The sequence below is a fragment of the Cryptotermes secundus genome, unplaced genomic scaffold (genome assembly GCF_002891405.2).
Source record: "Cryptotermes secundus unplaced genomic scaffold, Csec_1.0 scaffold745, whole genome shotgun sequence".
In the NCBI taxonomy this organism is placed as follows: Eukaryota; Metazoa; Arthropoda; class Insecta; order Blattodea; family Kalotermitidae; genus Cryptotermes; species Cryptotermes secundus.
Window position 1 is genome coordinate 30,946 of NW_019719369.1, and position 19,271 is coordinate 50,216.

The 19,271-nt window shown below is 41.4% G+C and overlaps 1 protein-coding gene across 1 annotated transcript in view; it reads left to right on the forward strand.

Moving 5' to 3' along the window:
• LOC111865199 (TRMT1-like protein) overlaps window positions 1-19,271 on the forward strand; it is a 49,051-nt gene that overhangs the window by 26,457 nt on the left and 3,323 nt on the right. The window contains exons 4-5 of the mRNA XM_033751772.1: window positions 175-365; window positions 3,264-3,456. Of these exons, the coding sequence (XP_033607663.1) occupies window positions 175-365; window positions 3,264-3,456 (384 nt within the window). The remainder of the gene's footprint in view (window positions 1-174; window positions 366-3,263; window positions 3,457-19,271) is intronic.

Sequence of the window (19,271 nt, forward strand, 5' to 3'; positions counted from 1 at the left end):
CTATTTTTAAAAATAATTTTAAATTAAGGCATTAATATTTGGTATATTTCCTTCCCCCCTCCCCCCCAATTTCAACTTTTTCCAAAACTGCCCCACACACACCAGAAACCTTGATGGAAAGTCACCCAAGTGCAGGAAGATGTGGGTATAATAAGGTCATTATTTCATTTTCAGGGCTGCTGCTCGATATAACAAGGGCCTCATTGTGCTGTGTTCCATAGCATTCAAATCATCATTCACAGTTGTAGTGACTGTTAAACGTGGTTCAGCACATGCCAACAAAAGCATACAGAACATCAGGAAACTCATCCATTGCACTATGTGTGAGGACAGAACTTTTTATCCTCTTACCAACTATCCCATTGGTGAGTGTGAGTGTAGTTTTCTGCATCTGGTTTCAGCCTCTTGGTTCTGATCTTTATATTGTGACATAACACCTGAAAGCTGGAATAGTGGAGCCAGAGAAGACACCCATCACCAGACAACTGCCTCATAAAGGCATTCCCATGGCAGTTAGTATTCAGACAACGGTAGAGGAACTGTTGGAAGTGTTGTTGTGTATGAAGTCTGTGCTGTGAGTCATGGAACAAAAAGTAAGATCATGGGTCCCACAGGACCAGAAACCAAGACCACTCTGCTGGCCAAGCCAGCCCAGGACCACTGAAAATGCATAAATAAAATTGTGTCCTTGAGCTTTGTTCATTTGTACAGAGTTAAGCTTTGGTGAATTTTATACAGTTGTTTTCATTCAAACTGTGGTCTGATCAATATCATGTGCTGAGAGCCTTATGCAAGAATCAACAGAGGACTTTGAAATTTGTCATTGATGAGTCGTAGGATTGATCGAATATTTTGGCTAATGGTTGTTTTCAGGCATTGATCCAAATATACCTAGAACCACTGTCAGTGGTTAATAGTCAGATGCCAGCCAGCAAGGAAGATAGCTGTTGAATGCGGAAGCAGTAAAGGGGATCCCGACTGTTAGGTGCCACTACCAGGCGATGAATAATGAAGAAGTAGGAGTTCTTTGCAGCCATAGTAATTTCTAGACAGTGTAGATTAGTAAGAGTATAGTTATTTTTAGTTACAAATAATAAGCAGTCAGTGAATTGAGTACTCAGTTCAACCGCTGTGTCTAGTTGCTAACACATGATATTCTGTTGATCAGTTCTGCAAGGATGACACTGGTGTTGAATGGTGGGATGATAGATGAATGACAAATTGAGAAATATGATGGCTGGCATCCTGGCTGGGATTTGAATTGAGCATTTCCCAAATACAAATACAGAGCATTACTGCTGTACTGATATGGTTGGTCTTTCCTTATATGGTGTGGACAGAATGCTGTTACTTGATCCCTTTCAACTCAGCAGTGATGATAATCTTTCCTTCTAGTTCTGAGAAAAAATGTAGCTTAATTAAGATTTGATTTGACAAGGAAAAGTTTGTACTTTATTTTATAGTTTGTAGAGTAGATAGTTGTAACAGTGCATATTTTGACTTCAGTATTTTATGGCTTGTGCTCTTAGCTATGGGCTGTTCCCCTACCTTGTTTCTCTTCTGATAACTCTGGTAGTATGGTCTGGCAGAAGTATGGCATCATGGTGCTCCTAGAGGCTATCTGGGGGTTGCTGAGCTGTTTTATAGACACTTGCTTACCACATATGGGTCATTTGGCTGCCTTTGAGGCGGATGGTTGGTTTGGAAGTTTGCTTGGATTGAGTCTGGTGATCCTATGGGTAGTCTGCTGCCATGACCATAAGAAGATAAGTCTTCTTCCTCCTCCTCATCCTTCTTGTTCACTGACACTACAACACTGTGTGGGTCTTGTGCTTCTTCGTGGTTTCGTAACAGTAAATTTTTCCAGCACGTGGTTGTTAGTCCCATGTCAGACCCCCCCCCCCCANTTGGGTGGTTCTACCAGGAGCTTACGCTCCCACCGGCATAGCTGTCTAGGTCATTTGGGTGTGCAGACAAAAGGATAAGTACCTTACCTAATTGTGTGTGTTAATATCTTAAAAGCAAAATTAGCTAAAAGCATAACTTGTGGAACATTTGAGTTCAGACGTGAGAGATTTCCTGACTAGTTCCTTGGTGGTGTTGATGGTAAACAGATAGCTGTTCACACTGTGCATAGTGTAGGTTGAGATTTGTAGTCATTTGTGGATGCTGTATGCATCGCTAATTTATCTGGATTTTGGTTAATATCTGAAGTAAGGGTGAAGAGGAGTTGTTTTCATTCTGTGGTATGTGGTAACTGCAGGACTACTCAGTTAACTGTGTTTTAAAAAGGTTCCAGGGTCTCTTTGTGTGTCATACACAGAGGAACAAAGACTGTATATTCTATGGTTTTATGGAAATTGGCACCAACCATATTATTCTGAATCGTTTTTCTTGTGCACACACATCCCCTCTCTTCAGACCATGGAGGCCCATAGGGTTGGTAGGCATTGAGGCTTCCACATTTTCTAGACAGTCGGCTCACAGATGGTGGTGAGGTTGTCAGCCCTATGTGCTGGCCACTCTTTACCCCCCAGGAAGATTTCTGGTACTCATTTCCCTGTTAGAGGCTGAGTTGACCTCGGGGCCATAGTGCAGCTGAAAGGATTATGTAAGCTGAAAAAAATCCAGTGACCTCATTGGGAATCAAGCCCGTGACCTTCCAGCTTGTAGTATAATGCCTCAACCAACAATGCTACCACATGCCCCCTTTTCATTATAATACATCTTATAAATCATTAAGTTAAACTTGTCTTTTGTTTAATTATCAGACTATCCCTACATGGTCTGTGGTTTAGTTCCCTTTCTGTTGTCTCTACACAAAACAAACATTCCTGGAAGGGATCATCTTTGCAAGAGGCAAGTTTGTCATATGGCGATATATAATATTAGCAGTCAGATTGACTCTAAACCTGGTTATCGGTCAGCTCTGTAACTCTAAGAATACAGTGATGGTTGTTACAAGTGAAAGCCCATTCATGGCACTGCTGGTGAATACAGCCAGTTGAAGGTGATTGCATGGCTGTGCGACACACTAGCAATCCAGGCAGATTGTTGCAGGGAGGACTGATTTCCTAGTGCCTCAGTTCATGGTCCATGGGGATTATTTCTGATGGTCTGTGCACCTTTTCCTAGAACAGTCATCAGACAGGTTTCATAGAACAGTCCTTGTAGATTATTTGGGTTAGGATATGTGTAATACTTACATAATGCAGTTTGTTATTGGGTTCTTAATATTTTATGTGTATAATTTTTTGTTTCAGAGTTACCATCATCCTTACTTGGATGTGGGTGTTCACGTAATTTTCCAGGCAAAGTTGCCATAGAATTAGGACCAATGTGGTCAGGAAGTATTTTCAGTGAGGAATTCCTAGTTGCTGTGCATCATCACAGCCACAAGTTTCCTTGGAAAGTTAAGGCAGATCTCTTACTTAGGCAACTTGTAGCTGAAGCGAGGTAAACTGCATTATGCGGATAACATCTGCATACACTGTAATTAATTTTGAGGTTTTCTCTGTAGTAGTTTATACTGTGGTCTTCAGGTGGTGACACCATATAGCATCAGTGGTTCTATTTACTGAACATTGCAGTTGTAATGTGATAATTTTCAGAATTTTTGCAACCGCAAACAGACAGGAGTTGGATGGCATGGGCATTCTACATTATCACATTTTTTTATATTTCTTTTCCAGTCATAAAAAAATTATTGGTATTTTCTCCTTGAGCTGCACTAACTGTTCAAGACAGCTGCACGTGGCTTGTGAGACACAGTTTGGTCATGTCTGCCGTATACAGGGGGGTCCAAAAAATGTACTAACTCTTTGATAGTCAATATCTTTGGAACAAAATGACATGTAGTTACAGTTCTTGTGCGGTAGTGTAGTGTAATGTTTTCTCAACAGATGGCGAAGGTCACATGAGTCGCGTGAGTGTCGTGCTGTGTGCGCGCTGCGAGCAGAAGACAGCAGCAACAATGGCTGAGAGGTTGTTCTTTGAGCAGTACAAGGCTGTATTGAAGTGGTACTGACGAGGCGTAATTCAAAATGAACGGTACTGTTAACCGCCACAATTGTGTGTATTGGGCTCCTGTAAATCCACATGTTCACATGGGCAAGGAAGTGAATCTACCAGGCGTTAATATGTTGTGTGGTCTGTCATCACATGGTTTGATTGGTCCTTTCTTTGAAGGTACCGTAACTGGTCAGGTGTATCTCAATATGCTTCAGACATCAATTTTCCCTGCCATTCAAGAGCTGTTTGGAAATGAGAGATTTTACCTACAACAAGATGGTGCTCCACCTCACTACCATCGAGATGTCAGGGCATACTTGGATGACACTCTACCTGGACAGTGGATAGGTCGAAGAGGTGCTATTGAGTACCCACCACAGTCTCCAGACCTAACACCTCTCGACTTCTACCTATGGGGAACCTTGAAGGATGAAGTTTACTGACAAAAGCCAGCTACACTGAACACGCTACGAGAAACCATCGAAGTGTCATGTGCAGCCATCACACTGGACACACTGACAGTCATAGTTCACTCAGCAGTCTGGCAGCATCGACGCTGTTTAGCCGCTGATGGTGGTCACTTCGAACACATACAATGACACTCTCTCTCTCTCTCTCTCTCTCTCCCTCTCTCTCCTCACACACAAGAGTTGTAACTACATGTCATTTTGTTCCAAAGATATTGACTATCAAAGAGTGAGTACATTTTTTTGGACCCCTCTGTGTGTAGGCAGATGTACATGCTTTCTACCTCTGTCTTCAGGGTTCAAGTGTGTAGGGTAAGGAATTTTCTTGGTTATATAGCCTAATTTTAAGGAAGGTGGTCACTTATGATTCATTGGAGGGCGTTAGGAATGGAGTCATTTCCAGGCTAATGGCAATGATAGATATAAAAACGGTCATTTTTAGGGGCACACCATGTTCTTCATCCCAGGAGGGAAATGAAATTGTGAGAAAAGGTTGCTCTTTTGAGAGATGACAATATTGTTTTCTTTCTGTGACAGAAATGATAGTTTCACTTTAAAAACTTACCATTCTTATTGGCCCAGATTGTGTTCCATCACCCTGTCTTGTGAATCTGAGTGACATCCTTCCTTACAACCAGACTGTATGTAAATAAAGCAGTTCCTCACCTAACACATTTAAACCCTGAAGACTGAAAGGGTGTGTTCCTCCAAAATGATGACATCCACCTGTAAGACTACACATCATCACCCTGCAGAAGACAGAGGTCCAAACAACCATAATTGCTTAGCACATGTCTGTAAATCTTGTTAAAAATATTACATCCTGCTTGTGTATACACATAAGTACTGCATACTGTACAAGTTTTATTTCTGTGGGTGTAATCACCACTACATGCTTTGGTTACAGAATGACCACCATAAGGTGGGAACAGAAAATCATACAGAAACTACAAGACCTTAAAAGAACTCAGTTTTAGAGATGTACATGATTAGTCACAATAACTCTTAATGAAATTAAGAACCTTTGCAGTTTTATGGTTTTTATTTAATTTTATGGTCATTTAATGACAAGGATCAGAGTTGAAAACTCTGAGTAGTGCAGTTGTATCAGTGTAGCACTCCGAGGAATCGAGTGTTTATAGTGAATAAACTCAAGAAAACGAACTAACAGATCAAACATGCTTGTGATCTACTCCAGTGAGAAAACATCTCTACAAACACAACAAAACAAATAATATAAACCAAAAAAAAACACACACAGTTCACAACATCTACATACTGGAATCTCCAAATAACAGGTATGATAGTAATGTAAACATCCCATCAGTGCAATAATGTACTCTGCAAATATCCCATCAGACTTCAACAATACAATATGCATTCTTCAAAACCACATCCACTACAACACTAACTGGCCCCCAGTAACCTCACCCACAACTACTTTTCCTCTGACTCTACCACCACCACAAACCCAAAATCCGCAAATGCAACCACCTCCTCTCTTCTACCCCCTACCAGTTATCAAACCACCACAACACAAACCCCAACAACTCAACCAACAACATAGGAGGACAACATATACAAAAAATGTCATCATCCAGTGAAGATGATGAAAACAATGGCCACCACAACAGCAACAATGACTGGCAAAGAATTAGAAGCACTAAAAGAAAAAGAATACTGAAGCACCACCCAACCACTCTAAATGACACCACGACAACAAACCGATTCAACCCCCTATTAAGCCAACCGGAAACCCCAAACAACGTCATCACTATGACTCCGAAAATAGCCAAACCACCACCAATATTCGTTCATGGTGTCCAAAACTACTCAGAAATGATAAAACGCATTCAACAAACTGCCGAACAAGAACAATATGTCACCAAAAGCCTAGCAAATAACATGGTCGAAATAAATTGTGAAACCCCACAAGCATACAGGAAAATTGTGAGAGAATTCAAAACACAACAAATCTACTACAACACACATCAACTAAAAGAAGACAGAGCATTCCGAATTGTGATACACTACCTCCATCACTCCACCAACATTGAAGACATCAAACAAGAACTCGCTGAGCTGGGGCACAGAGTCAGAAACATCATCAATATTCATCACAAATCCACCAAAGAACCACTAAACCTGTTCTCCGTACACCTAGAACCAGCCCCAAATAACAAAAACATCTATGACATAACAGGATTTCAAAACAAAATCGTAAAAATAGAACCTCCGCACTCCAACAAAACAAACATACAATGCACAAGATGCCAACAATACGGACACACAAAAACCTACTGCAATAAGCCATACGTCTGTGTCAAATGTGGTGGATCGCGCAACACTACGGACTGCAAGAAAACAAGGAACACACCAGCCAGATGCGCGCATTGTGAAGGAGACCACCCAGCCAACTACAGAGGCTGCGACCACTACCGCAAGATAACCAGAGGCCTCATTAGCCCAATACACCAAAAAATTACCACCACACCTATTTACTCAACCAAAAGCTATGCGAGATATATTCCAGCACCGGAACCATCATCACCCAGAAGCTACGCAGACGCTACAGGACGCAACTGAGCTCTGCCAGAAGAATCTACCCACATACTAATCAAATTCCCAGACAAATTAAAAAACCTACTACAACAACTACTGAAAACTACTGAAACAAAACACTATGGTACCAGATATGATCACTACACTCGTCAACAAAATATATTAAATGTTCAAATTTCTTAGAATAGCACAATGGCTAGCACGGCCTACAAAATCATCAAGAAGAAATAAAAATATTCCTAAAGATAAACGCTATAGATATTCTACTAATCAGCGTAACCCACTTCACCGACAAAAGTAATATCAACATACCAACATACAAAATCTACCAGACCAACCACCTTGACAGCAAAGCACATGGAGAAACAGCAATCATAATCAAAGCAACTATAGATCATTTCATCTTACAGAAATACGAAGAGCCACACATCCAAGCTACCTCAATCAAAATCACAACCTTCCCGTACCCCTTCACTGTTTCTGCGATCTACTGTCCTCTATTTAATCTTAAGAGAACCCACTATGAAACCTTCTTCCACAGCCTGGGGAACAAATTTATAGCCAGAGGTGACTTCAGTAGCAAACATACCTTCTGGGGAGCAAGGCTCACCACCGCAAAAGGAAGAGAACTACACGCGACGATCACTGACAACAACTGCTGATGCATATCTACTGGCTCTCCGACATACTGGCCAACAGATAAGGAAAAAATTCCAGATCTACTGGACTTCTTTATAACAAAAGGCATTTCCCCATCCTACATAAACGTCACCGCAAGTCTAGATCTGACCTCTGACCATACTCCTATCATAGCAACAATAAGCACAACAATACTCCCAAAAAAATCCAAGCCCAAGCTCCATACTTCCAAAACAAATTGAGAACTATTCTGACAAATCATAGAGACCAACACAATACTAAATACTAAACTGAAGGACCCAACGGACATAGAAAGAGACTACAAACATTTCATAAACCTACTACACGAAGCAGCCAAAATGGCAACCCCTACATTCCAACACCGACGTCCCAATAAGCATAAAAAAATTAATTGCCAAAAAAAGAAGAGCAAGATCACTCTGGCAAAAAACAATTCCCTGGAAAACAAACTAAAATTCAACCAACTCAGCAACAAACTAAAACTACAACTACAGGACTTAAGGAATACATCTTTGGAAAAATATGCTGCTAAGCTCTCAAGACAAGACAGCTCTATCTGGAAACCCATACGGAACAAAAGACGACCAACATCAGTTATCTCACCAATACGTAAGTGCACTACTACTCCAAGCAGATGGGCAAGAAGCGATCATGAAAAAGCTGAATTGTTTGCACAACACTTACAAGAAGTATTCACCCCCCAGGACAACCTACCACTGCAGGAAGTAGACTCAGTGCTCAACGAAACCATGTAAAGATCAAAACAACCAAAGCCTTTCACGCTGAAAGAGGTCCACAAAGCAATGAACACACCAAAACCAAAAAAAGCCCTAGGACTAGACCTCATCACCACCGAAATTATAAAACAACTACCAAAAAAAGTATGACTTAAACTCCTACACCTACTCAACGCTATTCTCCGATTAAACTACTGGCCCCTCCTGCTCAAAACAGCCCAAATCATAATGATATTAAAACCTGGGAAAAACCCAACTAACGTCTCATACTGGCCAATACACCTCTTACCAGTAATAACAAAACTTGAAAAACTACTTCTCAACAAAAGCAATCAAGACTCAAGTCCACTAAGCTGGACCCCAGACCATCAGTTCGGATTCCGTAGAGCGCACTCAACCACTCAACAAAGCCATCGCATCACCAATACCATATGTCAAGCACTGAACAAAAACCAATACTGTACTGCAGTATTCCTAGACATAGCCCAGGCTTTCAATAAAGTCTGGCATCCAGGTTTACTCTTCAAAATAAAAACACTTCTCCCATCACACTACTTCCCTACATTACACTCATACTTAACCGATAGAACTTTCGTAGTTAAAGTAAACAATGAACAATAAAGAAGACTACCAATCCTCAGGCGTACCACAAGGAAGCCTGCTTAGCCCCTTCCTCTACACCTATGATCTCCCCACATCCCATAAAACACTCATAGGGACATTTGCCGATGACATGGCTATCTTTGCCACACACGATAACCCCATCACAGCAGCACCTAACTTACAGAACCACCTCATACTCATAGAAAAATGGCTAAAAAAAATGGAAAATCAAAGTTAATGAAACAAAATCCATTCAAACAACGTTCACACTTTGAAAAGGCAAATGCCCCCCCCCCAGATTCAAATAAACCACATTCATTCATCTGTAATCTGTCAAGATGACAGGTCCACAGTCTCTTCCAAAACAGTTCCTCCACTTGCTGCGATCTAGAGCTATCTCCTTCAAATGAAAATATCATCTTCTGTCCCCAAGGTCACCCAGCATCTTCTTACGTCGTCTTCCTCGTCTTCTGGTCACTTCTATCCACCCTTCTATCTTTCCTTCAATAACTTCTTTTAGAATGCAGTTACTGCGTAAGATATGACCAATCCAATTAGCCTTCCGTTTTCTTATTTCTTGTAGGATATTCCTCTGCTCACTGACTCTAAATAACACTTCTTCATTTCTCACATAATCGGTCCAACTGATCTTCTCCATCCTTCTCCAACACCACATTTCGAAGCTTTCCAGGTGTTTCTGATCTACTGCCCTAAGTGTCCAAGTTTCAGCCCCATACAAAGCGATGCTCCAAACGTAGCATTTCACTAGTTTCTTTCTCAAATTTAAGTCCAATTTGCTGCTAAATGCAGCTCTTGCCATGGCAATCCTAGATTTAATTTCACACTACCACTACCATCCAACAAAAAGCTCAAGCAAAGTATCTTGGACTTACCTTTGACAGCAAGCTCAACTGGAAATAACACATCCTCATGAAAAGAAAACAAATGGATCAAAAAATCAAAGACCTATACTGGCTCATAGGAAAAAAATCACACCTATCCATTGACAAGCTGCTAATATACAAATCAGTCATCAAACCGATATGAACATACAGAATTCAACTCTGGGGATGCGCCAGCAAATCAAATATAGATCTCATCCAACGAACCCAATCAGAAATTCTTTGTCTCATCATAAACACACCATTCACACCGACCTCAAAACTCCATACGTCACAGAAGTCATCAAAGAACACAGCATCAACCACTTCAGCAAATTAGCTAACCACCCCAACCCACTGCTCCAACCGCTTTTACATCAACACGACCACAGAAGAATTGGACAAAAGTGGCCAGAAAACCTAAAAACTGAGGGACGCGTTGATGTAAGTGACCCACTCAAGCCACTGAAGTATACAATTCTTAACTAATTGTACACAAGACAGCAGATTGACTAAAAGATTGTAGTATCTGATTGTCAATAAGGAAAAGAAAAAAATTTAATGACAAGAACATGTAATGGTGATTGCATCTGTAAAATGAAGCTTGTGGGACAGTACACAGTATTAATTTACTGATGATTGAACTGTTTAGTTGTGTACTAGCTTCTTGTACAGATAAATATGCACTGCAGTTTCAGAAACTCTTTTTGGTTACTTACATTGCCCATCACATTTGATGGAGGGGGGATAATCATTTCACTGCTTTTTCCAATATTGGTTTTTGATTTCTTGCCAGGATAGTGCCATTTGGCTTTTATCCTATATCCTGAGAACAATATGCAGGGCAGTGCGAGTTTTCTCCCATATTATAGTAATGATACCATTGTCACAATCCCAGTGTCTTCTTTATGGAGGAAGAGATGGGGAAAGATGTTGACTTAGATTCAAATCAGGCATGTAGCTGCAGAACAAACAGTTTTCTCTGTGTTTCACTATTTGGGAGAAAACAAGGTAGAACAGATACATATATGAACTTAGGCAACTATACCATCTTTCTCAAAGGGCTGAATCACCTGACTGTCTTACCATCGTTTTTGTTACACATATATTTCCATCTTAAGTGCAACCTATTGTGACAGTCCAAACCTTTTACAACTCTTCAAGGGACGCTACGGTCCTCTTTAGCCATTTCAGTAGAGTGATTTATTGGGGAGACCAATTCATTAGCATGTTATGACTTGCTTTACGCATCTGGACAGAAACAACTGCCCTGTTTTGTTACCTGCAGCTTGGGCTACCGGAAGATGGATGAGGCCACCACGGGAGGCAAATCTGTAGTTTGCCGAAGATGTAAATTTTGTTTTGCTGATAGTGTAGCTGTTATAAAAGTGTCTTTGGAAGGGTGTAATTTGACCTTAAACTAAGAAATAACCACTTTCACATGTGGGGTACCAGGTTCTATATCTTTGGATCTCTTTAGTCTCAAAGTTCGTTATGTGATTGTCTAGTGCTGATTGCATGATGGATTTGTCCAGTTAAAATCAGCCAATAAGAAACTATTCTTGTCTGGGAGAGAGGCCGTCAATTCATATCCTATACAGGGGATGAAGCGACGCTCCCGCAGGATAGAGTTTGCAGAAGGACTTGGCGTTTTGAATTCGTCGGAGGCAGACGTCATTGGGCTGCACTCTCCAAGTTTATCTAAATTTATCAGTCTTTATTTGGTTTATTAATCTTTGATAGTAATAAAAGGGCACATTACTCCGTACTTGCTAATGATGTTATAGTATTACGCTTCTGAATAAACAATTTGTGGAAAGCAGAAATAGCGTCGTTGATTTCTAGCGGTGGACTGGCTTTAAATGTGCAGTTTTCCTGTTGCCCCAGTTATTACCATAACACGATCCTGATAAGATTCGAGTGATTTACCAAAGCCGGCAAATAAAAACAAAGATAGAAAGGTGACGGTTACAAGAAATGGCGCAGCTAACGTGAGTGCACGATTTGATAACGAAGGCAACATACGACGGACGACTGCCAGCTGAGTCCAACTATCTGCGAGACTGAGAACCCAGCAACCAGCAAGGTCCAGATCCAAGGGTAGCATCAATGGGGAGTTTGAACCATAACAACAAGAGGAGCAGGATAGATGGAGCCACACTTCACTCACGGAGAGCAACAGCGGGTCAGCGCTGCAGAAATAAGGTCAGTCAGTGGTGTGCAGTTATGCCGAACCATGCTCTGCTTAGCCGTGTCATGGAGTTGGAAGGAGACGCATATATGTCGGGAGTGTGTGAGGTAGACCTCGCATCCATACAGAAAGAGAGTGTGCAAGAAAAATATGTCATGAATTTAGGCCAAAACGAGGTGCAGATAGGACAGAGCCAGAAGGAAACTGTGAGTACGTAACTAGAAAATAACACATGTGAAGTGAGCGGTACAGAGCAGGCTAGTGTAGAGGTTCCTTCTACCAACCCCGTCACCATGTCCAGTTCTTTACAAGCCATGTTTGATAGCATGTTAGCTTCCTTAAAGTCTGACCAGTTGCAAATGATAGCTATTTTGCAAGAAAGTTTTAAGGGTGAAATTTCTCCTTTACATAGTAAGGTAAAAGAAGATATTAGGCTGGAAAAGCAGAAACTACTTAAGAGATTTGAAAGTGAGAATCAGAAATTAAGGCAGGAACTTATAAAAAACCTCAGTTCAGAGACAGACAGATTTTATCACCTTCTAAGACAGGTCCAGGATAACAGAATCAGAACTTGTAGCTGTTAAGAGAAATCTCCAAGTAATGAGTACTGAGATAGATGATAAATTAGCGGCCTCCGTAGTCTAGAGGTAACGTTCCCACCTCATGACTCGTAGTATGCGGGTTCAAATACCCGGCGGAGGTTGTTGAAATTTTAAGGGCAGAAAAATTCAGCAAACAAGTCCTGGGAGGGACTTTAAGCCGTGGGTCCCATGTCATAGCTTTACGGCACGTAAAAGAACCTCATATCTCCAAAGGAGGTCACTGAGCCAAATTACGGACATTTCCCGCCCAACAGCAGTCTCTAATACCTCTGGTAGATGGGGGAAGCATTATAGATACCTCTCAGCTAGTAGAGCCAGTCTCGCTGGCTGGGCGGGACTGATGGTAAGCACCAGTACCGGTAGGATATAGAGACTGGTAGAAATCATAGAGGGAAGCACAGTGGACCAATACAGGTCTAAGCGCATGGGGAAACCCACCCTCTCCAATAACTAACTAGATGATAAATTAGGTCAACAAGCCGTATAGCAGATGAATTGACAGGTAAAATTATACAGAACAAGGAACAGGTAACAGCAAATTGCAGAGCTGTCAGAAGAAACAAATGTTGTTAAAAGTAATTTTGCTAAAAATGAAGAAATCTTTCAAAAAAGGCAAGGGGAGCATCTGGAACAAGTTCTGCATGTGGTAGAAAAGGAAAAATCTCTGAATAAGCATAATTTTGATGAGCTTAAGTCAGCTATTAGCAACTCGAAGGGTAAATTACCTGTAAGCCCAGGAGCTGCTACCAGCGTAGAAATTTCACAACCATCTAAAAGCAGTTTTGTTCCAGCCACTCTCGCTGTAAATGCCAGTGATGACGGAATAATGAAAATGGTAGTTTGGTATGCTCTGATAACCATGTATCTTGTAATGTGTGTATGAATGGAGGTGTGAGTGATCAGAATGTACCTATGTTTGTTCATCCTCATAGCGCCAACAGCTACTTGAGTCAAACTGACTTTTCATTACCGATATTTGATGATAGCTCCAAGGTGAATGCGATGTTCCATTTGAACCAGCTGGACGAATTTATGCGGCTCAGGGAGTCCCTAAACAATTCCAACTGGCTATTGCTTATAAACCAATTGTAGATCCTGTAGGCAAACAGCGGTTAGCCTCTATTCCACACATGCTCACTAATTACAAGCAATTCAAAATTGCATTTTCTAAAAACTATTGGTCTCAGTCACATCAGAACTTGGTGAAGTGTAGCATCTACCAAGATAAGTACGAGTACGATCGGCAATCAGATTTATTGATGTCTATAGTCACTTTACAAGTATCAAATATGCGGTGCTGGCATCATATCTTGAACCGAAACTTGGAGATGGAGAGCTGGTAGACGCGTTGAGGTCTCACTTCCCCATTTACGCACAAAGGACTATGTTGGGAGCGAAGATAAGCACAATTCAGGAGGTGATTGATTTCCTCAAGAGACAGGAAATGGTTGAAGGAAATGACGCTAACAGGAAGCCGAACCCTTCACCCAGTAACTTAAATTCAATGCAGAATAGGGGACCTGGCCATGGCCAGCAGAATGATAGGTATAGACCTAACCAACAGTTCATGAGACAAGTACGCTACAACCACAAAAATGACTACCGAAGGGATAATTATGACAGAAGCTTGCATTACAGACAGCACGAATCTTTTGAAAGCGGTAGAGGATTGAGCAATAATTATTCCCCTACCCGACTGACTTTGAATCCTGCCGCACCAGACTTCGAGACTAACACTCGACAAATGAGCAACAGTGAACAAAGACAGACTTCTACGCAACAGCCTTCAGGAAATTCCCATTGAGAGGTGTTGTGGACCAGACGCCTTTCACACATGAACACGGGAGTGTTTAGGGTCCACTCTTTCGGCACAGTTTTGATAGTGATGATCATGCAAATAACTTTAATGTCTCGAAGGACGATTGTGCTTTGAATCCTTTAGACAAGCTAATTGTACTTTATGTTAATGATAATAACCTAGGCGAGTACCCCCAAATAGACATTTCCTTCAGAGAACTAAGAGTTACCGCAGTGTTAGATAGCGGAAGTCAGGTTAGCATTCTGGCAGAACGTGTGTATGAGAGGTTAGTAGAGACAGGAATGCAGATTTTAACATTGCCGCTGGAAAATATAGCTCTTGTCACTGCCTTTGTTAACAGGACGCGGAGGATTAAGTTTCAGGCTTTCTTAGAATTTTGTATTGGAGAAGACAGATTTGAATGTGTGTTTTTAATATCACCTCAGCTGACAGGATAGGAGGCGATTTTAGGTTGTGATTATGCTCATGAATACGGTATTATGATTGATTTCGCAAGGAAATTCTTGCATTATGAGAGAGACAGGATGAGGAAGACTCAGTTGTTTTGTCAGAGCAGAGATAAAAAGCAAGTAGGATGTGATGGGATGGGGTCTAAAGGACAGCCGAACCATAATATAACTCATATTATGCAAACCCAATCCATTTGGACCGAGGCAGGGATATTACCCACCCGATTCACTGCTGCTCAACCCACCTGTGAAGTGCCCCACAGAAACCCACTTGCTACCACGAACCTTGTTCAAGCTGAAGAAAGAGGTCAGCCCTCGGATTTTTGTGAGAATAAATATGTAAGGCAGAGTTCCTTACGTGGCGATGACGCTAGATGCAGTCAGGAAGAAAATTATGAGGATATTAAGATATTTGAAGTCAACGGGATTAATAGAGATGAAGTTTACAGTAGCCATATTGAGGCTTCTGTTGACAAGGATGTTGCAAGTAGTAATGGGGAGAGTAGTTATGAAACCAGGAAGGGTGACCAGTTTAATGTAAAGCGTACTGATAAAACTGAACAAGATGTCCTCGACCTATGTTCATTGCGGACTGCGGACTTGTATGCTCTGATTGAAGCGACTGAAGGTCTGGATAACATTCAGAAGGAAAGTTTAAGTAATCTGTTGAAGAAGTACCTTAAGCGCATGACTTCAAGGCCTGGAATGTGTTGGGTATTTGAGTATAAGTTTCAACTTAGCGTTCCTAAACCTATAGTGGGTTTCTCTAGGTCCATGCCATTTGCTGTTCGCCCTGTTGTGAGAGAGCAGATTAGACAAATGATTGAAGACGACATTATCAAAATTTTGAATTCACCATTCATAAGCCCTTTAATTGTCGTCTATAAGAAAGGCAGGAAGGTACGTCTGTGTGTTGATGCTAGAAAGATTAACCAGGTTACGGTTCCAGATCGTGAACGTACACCACCAATACAAGAATTATTACAAAGGTTTAATGGCGCACGATTCCTGACATCTATAGATTTGAGTAGTGCTTTTCTTCAAATTAAGTTGAACGAGGCATCTCGCAAGTACACAGCATTTTTATTCGACTCCACTGTACCAATACAAGCATACTCCATATGGCTTTTGAAACTCCTTGTCAGCCTTTATCAGAGCTTTGAAACTAGTGCTGGGAGATGGGATTGAGAGCTTTATAGTGTTTTATGTGGATGATTTATTACTGTTTTCTCGCACCTTTGAAGAGCACCTACGACATATTGACATAGTCATTAGTAAATTAACGAACGCCGGTTTCACTATAAATGCAGCTAAGTGTCGGTTTTGTCAGACCGAAGTTAAATTTCTAGGGCACAGGATAAATCATTTAGGTGTGTCTGCAGACCCGGATCGAGTGGCTGCCATTCAAAAATATCCGGTGCCTCGGAATGCAAAACAATTACGGCAGTTTTTGGGAACGTGTAATTTTCATAGCCGATTTATTGTGAGTTATGCAACTTATGTTGCTCTGTTTCTCCCGCTGCTGAAACAGGGAACAGAGTGGTTGTGGACTGCTGAGGACCAGGCAGCGTTTGAAAAACTATGCGAATGTTTTGCGAGTAGTATTCATTTAATTCACCCCAGTCAGGACTTGCCCTACACTATATATACTGACGCAAGCAAATACGGCATTAGTTCAGTCCTAATGCAGAAGAATGAATCCGGAGAAACATACATTGTTTCCACTGTCTCTAGAGTATTAACTCCTACGGAACAGAAGCACTCTACTTGCGAGCAGGAACTGGTGGCCGTTGTATATGCGTTGCAAAAATTCAGATTGTACATCTTTGGTCACAAGATTACTGTCCTCTCAGATAACAAGGTGCTGTCGTTCCCGAAGAAATGTAATCTGACCTCAAATCGCATTACTCGATGGATATTGCAACTCCATGAGTATGATTTAGATATAATTCACACAAAGGGGTCTGACAATTTTTTGGCAGACGCATTGAGTAGGAACCTGATAGGCCTGACACGGGAACAGATAAATGGAATAGGAAGACCAAAGGATGTTTTGGTATCGGCTATTAACCTGAACCTGGATTCTGACCTGAAAGGAGACTTGAAAGATCTAGCGAAACACAAAGGGAGCGATCCTAAAATTCAGGAAATTAAGCAGAAATTGGCGACGGCGTTGCCTTCAATCCAGAATAAATATATGCTTAAAGATGACGTGCTGTATTGTAAAGACAGTCGTTCATACCCCTACTGGAGAATATATCTCCCTAACAGTCTGGAGAATAAGGTTATAGGTTTCGTATGAACCGATACTTCTCCCGTCTTCACCCTACCACCACCAAGCGTCGGTGAAGTCGGGAGCGGTTCATCGTCTCTGGCCCTCGCGTCATGTTTACAACGCTCCCTAAGATCATCGCAGGAAACCAAGCTCGCAGTGGAAAATCATTGTAGAAGTCAATGACATATCCACAAAATAACAATAACAATGTTTAATAAACATAGAAACAAGTAATGACAAAAATACATATATAAATAGAATAAACCTGGCTGAGTGTCTGCACTCTACATTAATCCGCACCTCACAGCATCAACTCAACAACCTGCCCAGTGGCATTTGAATACAAGTCCCTTCCTAGTCACATGCGGCATCAGAACAAATACATTGAATAACTAAATTGAACTGGTCCGCCACAGGCGGCATCAAAAAATTACATGTCTATATAATACAGGCTAAGCAAACCTCACTCACAGGTGGCCTCAAGAAAATAATATATATATATTTATACAAAAAAACTAACTCTCATATCGCCGCCACGCCATCGCCCCGATAGCTGGTGACTATAACCCCAACGTCTGCAGCCAGACCCAGAGTATGCCGAAACGCAATTTTGAAACAACACCCTTCTGAATTGAAATTCAGAAAATATCCCAGGCTGGTCAGCAGACGTGCTTACCAAAGTGGATCCACTTAACAGACTAACCCTCTGCTCCCAAACATACTTCTTTCCAAGACACAGGGGTAGAAAGGGTGGGAAAATCACGTGGTATTGGGGAAGAGGAGGAGGGGGTAAGTTCTAGGACCTCGGGTGAAGGGTAGCATCAGAGATATGGCTGGAAGCCATTACGTCACGGCAGGAGCCATTGCTTTAGCACGGCTCACGTACACACATCATCGGGGCATCAAGGGACTAACCGTTGCATGCATGAGATTGCACTCACATTCTACATGAGAAGTCTGGGTAGAAAGGTGAGGAAGTGGGTCTCGCATTGCGATACATGTCAACGCGTGAAACACCCAAATCGGAGCTATGAGATTGAAAGTAGGTCCCACCTACCAACTAAACCGGGAGAGGTCATGTTATTAGATCTCTATGGTCCTTTACCTGCTGGACGTGGTGGAGTTAAGTACATTTTAGTATGTCTTGATGTATTTTCAAAGCATGTTAAGCTGTGTCCACTTAAATAAGCAACGACTAAAAGTTGCTTGAGTAAGTTGAAGTCACATTATTTCCTTAATGTTATCGTACCCTAGTCCATATTGAGTGACAATGGATCACAATTTTCGAACCCAACCTGGAGGAAATCCCTTTCCGATCTAAATATTGCCGTAAAATATTCACCCATTAGACACCCACAGAGCAATCCAACGGAAAGGATAATGCGCGAATTGAGTAAGTACTGCAAAATTTATTGCAATATGACCCACAAGAAATGGCCAGAGCTGATTCCACTTGTTGAGAAATGGCTGAACTCCTCGGTGAGTGGAACGACTGGCTATTCTCCAGTTGAACTTATTTTCAATGAAACAAGACCAGATATATTCAGGCAAATTCTTCGTAAGACACAGGATCAAATGCCACCCGTAGAGAGTTTGGAGGAGAAGATCCTCCACGCCTATGCCCGAATGAAGCAGAAGGCAGCCGACATGAAAAGAAAAAGAATTGGCAACAGCAAGTGGGATCCACAACTTCAAGATCGAGTGCTCGTAAGATGCCAGCCCGTATCTGATGCAGCTGCAGGCATGACTGGCAAATTCAGGCTTCCATACAAAGGGCCCTATATTATCACAAAAATTGTGCCACCATCTGCATATGAAATCTCTGATTCTAAAGGAAAGCTGAGAGGAATGTTTAACAAACAACTTCTAAAACCGTACTTTGTGGGAGTAGAAGTCGGCTAGTTTGATTGTTGCGATATTGCCTAAACTGAATAATTGATTTGATATGAAGTTATTGAGAACCAAGCTCTGTAATTAAGTAGCTGTGATGAATAGGTATTTATAAAAATTTTAC